Consider the following 7,971-nt stretch of genomic DNA (forward strand, 5'->3'; position numbering starts at 1 on the left):
ACATAGAAATGCGAGCAAGCCCCGTCGCCCCATGAGAGCCGTGTATACCTTGTAACGGTTTTGAAGCGGCTGACCATCGGTGGAAGCAACGCATCGTCAGTGACCCCTACTCGCTTGGAGGCTCCTAAGCAGCGCGCTAAAGGCATGGTGACATGCAGCGCATGTGAACGCAGTAATGTCGCATTTTGAGGACACCGGAAATATGCGACAGGGCACCTTGGACCGTTTACATATTTTGTTATTTCGCCAAGATTGTGGTAAATCGAAATGCGGCTTCGCGCGGGAAACTGGTACATGTGCGAGGACGACCGGAAGTGGCAGACTATAATCGCGCACCGCGTGATACGATAAAGATAAAAATAACGGAAAAAAACACGTCTGTATACCATCGCCACGTGCCACCTCGTGCAGAGGTCTCTTCAGTCGAAAACAAAAAAATACTGGGAAACCTGTTTTGGCTTCCTGCTTCGGGGATGTTTATCATTCCCCTTGTCACTGCATTTCAGATCGGCATGACATACGCGCAGTGAAATTTCCTTGACGGTTGTGAACTTCAAATTAACCGTCCCAAATTTTCTGCGGGATTTAGAGCTCTGCCACAGGATGTCCGGCTTGCGATGTTGTCGCAGCAAATGATAGGTGAGAAAGGAAGTGCTCAGATGCACGTTTCGGCACGCGGGGCGACCTTGGAAGCGTGGGTAGGAGGTATAAAGAACCTGACTCCGGGGTTATGCTGCACCTCCACTCCCCTGCAGAGCTCTGTACACGTCGCACCTCAAGCCCTGGCTGCAAACTTCGGCTATAAGCCTTCATACTTTCCGTGGCACAAGGTAAAAGGAGGTACTGGAATAACGGACACTGGAATACCGCCGCAGAGGTATAGAATGAGGGGCTTCCATCTTTTTCCTTGCTTCTTGGTTAGCGTACCTCTATACCAACGTGGTACATCTCGATCTACAAGATCGAGATGTACCAGCTCTCTTAGAAAGAAGTTATTGCGCAATGGAAAATTTCATTCTGCAAAATATTCCTCCTTATTCGCTCTTTTTAAGCCTTAGTGCAATTATGGTGCATCTGTAACATAGCCAGGCTCGACAATAATGGATTTTGGTGTGGTTACTTCAACGAGATCATAAAATAGTAGCCACCGGGCTATTCCGGGAAAGCCGAAAAGTGACGAGCTTATACACATAGGGCTAAGTTAAGCGATGAAGTGACCAAGAAAAATAAATGTCAAAGACAGGAAATCTAAATAACATTCAGGAGGTCATGGTGGCATAAAATAGGAAGCATTTTACGCGATGGTTTTGTGTGTATCGTGTTCGTAATTCAACAATGCGAATTCATAAAGGAATGTCGAGGCGTTAGTTTTCCTCGGCACACCCAGTGCATTAATTATATTTTTGAATAAGATTGATTCCAATGTTCCCCGCATACCTCACTGTCATATGGTCTACAATCTTTATTTAGGAGGTCATCGCTCTACAGTTTAGAAATCTTTAACATATTCTTGAGCAAAAAACTATGATGATGACGTCACATTCATGCTATTGCAGGCAGGATGCTTCAGACACGAGTTGGACAGCAGTTGGGCTGACTGCCGGTACTGAAGCTTCAGAGCCTCTTGACACATTGTTCTTTGGACATCTGTACCTTCAGTTTTCGCTTCTCAACACTAATAATAATAATATTTGGTTTTGGGGGAAAGTAAATGGCGCAGTATCTCTCACATATCGGCGGACACCTGAGCCGCGCCTTAAGGGAAGGGATAAAGGAGGGAGTGAAAGAACAAAGGAAGAAAGGTGCCGTAGTGGAGGGCTCCGGAATAATTTCGACCACCTGGGGATCTTTAACGTGCACTGACATCGCACAGCACACGGGCGCCTTGGCGTTTTGCCTCCATGAAAACGCAGCCGCCGCGGTCGGGTTCGAACCTGGGAACTCCGTCCGGATCAGTAGTCGAGCACCCTAACCACTGAGCCACCAAATTCCAGTTTCGTGATGAATACATTACCGGCAGCTTGTATTAACATAATTTCTCCTACCTCACAAGAGCATTAAAATTCAGGAAGAGTTTTTTCTTTGTTTCTCCACGCTTCAGTGATGCCGCCTGGAATAACCGCAGAGTCAAATATGGAGAACGGGACACCGAAGAATCCAAAGTACAACTCGCAGCTGTATGCCAGCAACGACGACAGGCAGCGGGAGTTGAACCTCAAGGTACTGGACTTGCTCGAGATGGCATTCACCCCGAAGCCTACTGAAGACCAACAATTCCTGGACATCGGTTGTGGCACGGGCGACTTCACCCGCGACTGGCTCCTTCCGAGGTGCCCTCCTTGCCGAAGACTAGTAGCGGTGGACGCCTCGGAGGAAATGCTTTCCTACGCGCGCCAGAACAGCACGCATTCCAGCATCGAGTACGATTTCCTGAACGTTGGTGGGGACGTGTCCCTATTCGTTGAGAGGTACGGCCAGTTCGACCGAGTTTACTCATTTTTTTGCCTCAACTGGGTCAAGGACCTTGCGGAGGCTTTGAAGAATGTGTCCGCGTTGCTGGCTCCTTCGGGAGAATGTCTCCTGGCATTCCCTGCATGGTCACCTACGAGGATGCTTTGGAGGAAGATGGCACAGCTTGAACGCTGGAAGAAGTTCTCAAAGGTGAGCGTTTTGTTTTGTTTCTTACTTCCGATGGAACGCAGTGATGCGGCCCAGTGGTATCAATAAAGGTACTAAGGATGCCAAAGCAAGCCCCTTCATATCGGAGGCCAACTGCTTGAAAACATAAATGCGAGCTGGCGAACGCTGCCCTACATAAAGTAGTTGCATGTTAAAAAGAAATAAAAACAATGTTGCCCACAACACTGTGCTACATATGTTAGAAAGGGCAAAAAAATTGGTGGTGGTTGAGCTCTGGTTAAAACTGGAGTGACGCGATAGCTACAGCTGGCTGAGCGGAACTTGGTCACGTGACGAACCACGTGATCAGCCACCTCGCCGCGCCACCGGCAGCTGCTCCGCACCACCTGAGCAATCAACAAAGCTCGAAATGCTACCGTAATGTAGCTATCGCTACAAAATAAATATAAAACTGCCTACCAGCCCGCGTCGCCGGTTGGCACAACGAGCTAACACTGTGCTACAAAGATTATTTTATCACTAAGAAGAAAATTTAAGAAAAAGGGTTACCGCCTGTGACACTGGGTATAACGGGCTACAGTCGGATACAACTCAATAACGACATTGCTGATGCCCCTCAAAGTAGGATTCTGTGACGTGCGCTAACAGCGAACTGTACACGAGCCTCTATAGCATTTCGCCTCCATCGAAATACGACCGCCGCGGCCGGGATCGAACGCGCGTGTTTCGGACCAAAAGCTGAGCACCATAACCATGAGGCACCGCTTCGGCTTACCGCTAGGTGGGAAAGTTTCATTATTGGTGAGGGGGCAGATTGTAGCAAAGACTTTGGGCATATGTGTGCACACTTGTACACGCGGCTTTCTTAACTTGTTCAATCGCCGGCTGATCGGCATGTCAACGTCTTATCAGTGGAAGCAGAGGCGAAATCATCGAAAACAGAGGGATAAGCGGGGCTTCACAGTGTTTTCCCCAGCACGAGTGTCATATATGCTCAACTCTTCTAACTAGCACAACTCAGCACCTGTACCCACTCGGTTTCCTGCTTCCTGCTTGAAATGAGGGCTCGGGCGCATGTGGCCTGTTTCTTTTTTCTTTTTAGTCATTCAGCTTTAGTGCACGCACCTTAAAGCAACGAACAAAGATGCACGAAGCCGGAAAGGAATCCCATGTGACTAAAAAAAAAAACTGCGTTTTTCGTTTCATGATTTTCATTAGCGCGCTGATATCACCTTGTGTACACGTGTCTTTGGACAGTTTTTTTGCTAAGAAATAATATTTTTATATTATTTCTGGCGCGTGTGATACCAACGCATCCATCCACATATATCTACTATTCGACGGCTGAGGACAATAAGTGCTACAATGCGGAGCCTCGAGTCTGCTTCCTTTTTGACAGCCACTAACAAAAAGCCAGGCAGGAGAACTTGCGCTAAGTTTGCGGTGCCGATTGCAGCGCCATAACACACTGCCTAGCGAGAAGAGCAAGCAGTTTTGGCTAGTACTCTTAGTACTTTTCCGCGCCACCTTCAGGCGCTTATTGGCGTGAGCCTCCGCGCTCTGTCGAAGGCGCACGTGCCGTGCGTCAGCTATCTGGGCTACGCCGAGAGGAGCTAGGCAGCGAATGCTGTCAGCCAAACGCAGGTATCTAATCGCGCAGAATGTGTTCTCGCGTTTGAAGCGGCCCAAGCGGCGGACAAAAACAGTTTTGAGTCATCGAATGGAACAATTGCAGTGTCACCTTGGCAACGCAGGTTCCCTATAGAGAACAGCAGGGTGGTTGTGAAAAATCTTCAGGGCATGCATTTCACCGCATAATAAAGGGTTGTAACATGCGGGACACGATATCATACTGTTGCGCACTCAGTCGTTCACTGCTTTTCGTGTCATACTCTGGAAAGAGCCTGTTTTTTTTTCGTGTGCCGTTTTGTCACCGTGCTCTTTTCTCCGGCGTGCTGTTTTGACGTGTACTATTTTTCACTTGTGGTAGTTTGTAATCATGCTGTTTTTTTCGAGTACTGTTTTGTCGCTGTGCTGTTTTTCCTTGCGCTATTTTGTAACCATGCTGCTTTTTCCGTGTGCTGTTTTGCTGCTGTGCTGTTCTTTCGTGTTCCCCTAGCGAACGGCACTCGCGCTAAAGGAAGCATAGGGCACACACACTTAATCTAAGCTCCTTAACCGCCTAGCGCCTTAATAAAGCACTGATATGCCAACCGGTTGACGGTCGCGCGGCACTGTTAAAGCATCTGCCAGGGATATACTTTTGAATTAGCAACAAATGAGTGCCTGTATCATAGGACAGACCCTTCAACATATATGGTGGTCAACTCTTTTTGAAGAGAAATTATTCTGAAATCTTTCTCTATTTTCTCGATTCAGCTGTTCGAAGGTTTTGTGCCGAAGAGTCAGGACCTGGAAGACGACAAGGCTCGAATATCCTATGTTCAGGAAGCTTTGAGAGCTGCTGGTTTGGAGCCCAGTACGTGTGAGCTTCTCTTCGTGCGACCGGACTTCAGCAAGCCTGAAGCGTACATTGGTGAGTATGCCCATCATAAAAATGCTCTATAGACTTTCTATAGAATTCGGACAGACTAGACTAACTTCCTATAGATATTTCCTTTGGTCTAATCACAGTTTATAGATTGTCTATAGAAAAAGCCTAAGGTGTATGAACATAAATCTATATATTTTTTATATACTGTCTATAGGATTTTCAGTTGCTGTAAACTAGTGCATATAATTTGTCTATAGAAACTCTATAGACTGCCTGAAGAAGTTTTGGTAAGGGTATATTGGATTCCAAGAGAAGGTAAGCGTAGCAGGGGGCGGCAGAAGGTTAGGTCGGAGGATGAGGTTAAGAAGTTTGCAGGCAAAGGGTGGATGCAGCTGGCAAAGGACAGGGTTAATTGGAGAGACATGGGAGAGGCCTTTGCCCTGCAGTGGGTGTGGTCAGGCTGATGATGATGATGATGATATTGCTCTATGTAAGCACAAGTAGAGTAAACGAACAGAAAAAAGAGAACTCAAATAATTTCGGCGTGCCTGTTTGTGTGCTCATCAATATACACAGTGGGCTACGACGCATGCCGTGATGGATGGGTTTGAATAAATTTCCACTTGTTTGAGCGCTTAACGCCACAGAAGACGGGCATATACAGGATTCTCCTCAAGCTAGCATCGAATTTGCGGGCTCCAGCTCAGCCAGACATCGTAACCACTGAGCCATTTCGGCTGATGAAACGAAAGATGCTGTAGGAAAACAGTCAAAACGTATTTTACCTTAAACATCGAGAGCTGGCGGCCAAACTGGCGACACCGCATCCGATCACATCTTATGTAATTATAAAGTGAGATTGCCGCGACGGTTCGGCAGCCACGAAGTATATATAGACTGCGTGTCTTTGACTATGGTGGCTTTGTGAACGACTTCATGCGAAACGAACAGCGTTAATTGTTTTCTCCGTCACTTGTCGCAACTAAAAGCTCCCGCCGCACATTCTGGTCGACGAAAATTTTAACCAGGCGAGCGAAAGTCGGAATTTTTCTTTGGGCCAAGAAAGGACCGCTATGGAAGCAGAGCATTTCGGGCTCATGATATACATAGAGAGCTTGGAAGTGGAAATCCTCCAGAAAAGATGAGGGGGGGGGCTAGAGCTACAGTTGTCACGTAGTTGCCACTGCGGAGTGCTAAATGTTGTAGATTTTTTTTTCTTTATATTATCGACTAGCACCACAGGCGTTGGTGTTTAGCACATTATATCAGCATCAAAGGTGCGAGTTAGAATCAATAGTAGCGTTCAAGTAAAGTGAGAAACGCTTGACGAGTGTAGCACCAGGTGCTGGCGTGCCAGTGATGGTAGTCCGGAAAGTTTATTTTTGAACTCGGTTTTAACGGATACATTCTCACTTACCGTGAAATGAAGCCACGCCTTGGGCGGCAGTCGCTAATGGAAGCTTTTAGTTTACAAAAACCGACTGAAGAAATCTCTCTGAAAATAGTTTAAGACGCTCGCCTGTTTCGGTACAGTGTCTTTAGCGGTACATTTTTTAGAGAAGCGGTCATGGTCGTAGAAACTGTGTTTAAACTAACTTTTGTGTAGAATAGGAAGTACGCCAAAAATCCGAAAGAAACATGTTTCACTGAAAAAACTGAATTCACTAATTATATTTTCTTAATGAGGCGCATCCAGTGCATACCTTACACTAATATGCATAAATATACCAGGCGCAGGTCGTACAATACATTTATATGAACAGGATAATGCGTAGTTGTTGCCTTCGCTGTCTCAAGCCACGTATTATGCAAAAAACAAAAGCTTTATCAACACGACAATCATCTCGTGTAGCATGAGATGTGGATTCATTGGCCCCCATTTCGTAAATAAACATGCTGGCGGTTGCCTCTCCCTGAATTTATTAGTAATCCTGTCCTTGATTTGAACTTCAAATTCCTCATTGTGTTTTTATCCTTTTAGACATGCAGTTGTCTTTGAATCCTGCCCTCGCTTTGGCAACTCCGGATGAAAAAGAAGCTCTCAGACATGACGTCACGCAGGAGGTACTGAAGTGGACCAATCAAAACGTGTACTCTGCACGCCCGTCTCTTTACTTGGTGCACGCAATAAAACCAAAGCAATAAACGCAGCACTGTCACAAAAGATACAGACAAGCAACAATATTTCTAGAACGGGAAAACCTAGCAGGCTTATGAGGAGGTTAGCACAGCTAACCCTAGGCAGACAAGCATATTTCTCAAGCAATCTGCTTCAAAATACGATTCCCTCCAACGCAAGAGCAGGGGACATCAACACCCAGTCATTTAAATATGAAAATTTAGAGACAACAAACGTCAAATGAGACAGCCACAGCTAAAAAAGTCAGGAGAGAAACTTGTCTAATGTCACTGACTTACAAGTTGCAACCTACACGGGGGATTCGCTCCGTTAGTCAAGGACATCGAAACTCGTTGTCATGCCTAAAAACTTTAGAATGTCGGAAACTGAATGGTAGAGACTTCAGCCCTGCAAAAGCACACTAATATACACTACTATACATATACACACTAATATACACTACAGCATACGCTAGCTTCTGTATATGCATAAAGTGCGAGGACTGCTTGAGATAATAGCTAGTCTGCCTGACAAGGAGCATACCAAGGTCTCATATGCATCCACCGTTGATATCATGATCACTCGTGATGCCACAACTCTGCACAATATTACGTTACCAACTCTTATTATAAGGGACTTCAAAGATACTTGTCAGGTATCGCGGAGAAGCACCTTACCGCGTTTCAACAACTCTTTCAAAACATTTCAAAAATGTGCT

At 46.1% G+C, this 7,971-nt stretch overlaps 1 protein-coding gene across 3 annotated transcripts; it reads left to right on the top strand.

Annotated features, from left to right (window-relative positions):
* Positions 1 to 692: 692 nt before the first annotated feature.
* LOC144104479 (juvenile hormone acid O-methyltransferase-like) lies at positions 693 to 7,280 on the top strand. 3 transcript variants are annotated; one of them, XM_077637521.1, is made up of 4 exons: positions 693 to 877; positions 2,102 to 2,661; positions 5,020 to 5,176; positions 7,116 to 7,280. In XM_077637521.1, exons 2-4 carry the CDS (start codon positions 2,104 to 2,106, stop codon positions 7,277 to 7,279), a joined length of 879 nt encoding a protein of 292 aa, XP_077493647.1. In that variant the 5' UTR covers positions 693 to 877; positions 2,102 to 2,103; the 3' UTR covers position 7,280. The 3 variants fall into 3 exon arrangements, with proteins under 3 accessions (XP_077493647.1, XP_077493648.1, XP_077493646.1); XM_077637522.1 differs by having other exon boundaries at positions 707 to 830; XM_077637520.1 differs by having other exon boundaries at positions 708 to 840.
* The last annotated feature ends 691 nt before the right edge of the window (positions 7,281 to 7,971 follow it).

The sequence above is a fragment of the Amblyomma americanum genome, chromosome 9, assembly GCF_052857255.1.
Source record: "Amblyomma americanum isolate KBUSLIRL-KWMA chromosome 9, ASM5285725v1, whole genome shotgun sequence".
Classification (NCBI taxonomy): Eukaryota; Metazoa; Arthropoda; class Arachnida; order Ixodida; family Ixodidae; genus Amblyomma; species Amblyomma americanum.

Coding starts and splice junctions, on each gene's coding strand:
- LOC144104479 (XM_077637521.1), top strand. CDS start 2,104: ATGCCGCCTGGAATAACCGCAGAGTCAAATATGGAGAACGGGACACCG. Junction 2,662..5,019: donor GCTGGAAGAAGTTCTCAAAG/GTGAGCGTTTTG, acceptor TTCTCGATTCAG/CTGTTCGAAGGTTTTGTGCC. Junction 5,177..7,115: donor CAAGCCTGAAGCGTACATTG/GTGAGTATGCCC, acceptor TTATCCTTTTAG/ACATGCAGTTGTCTTTGAAT.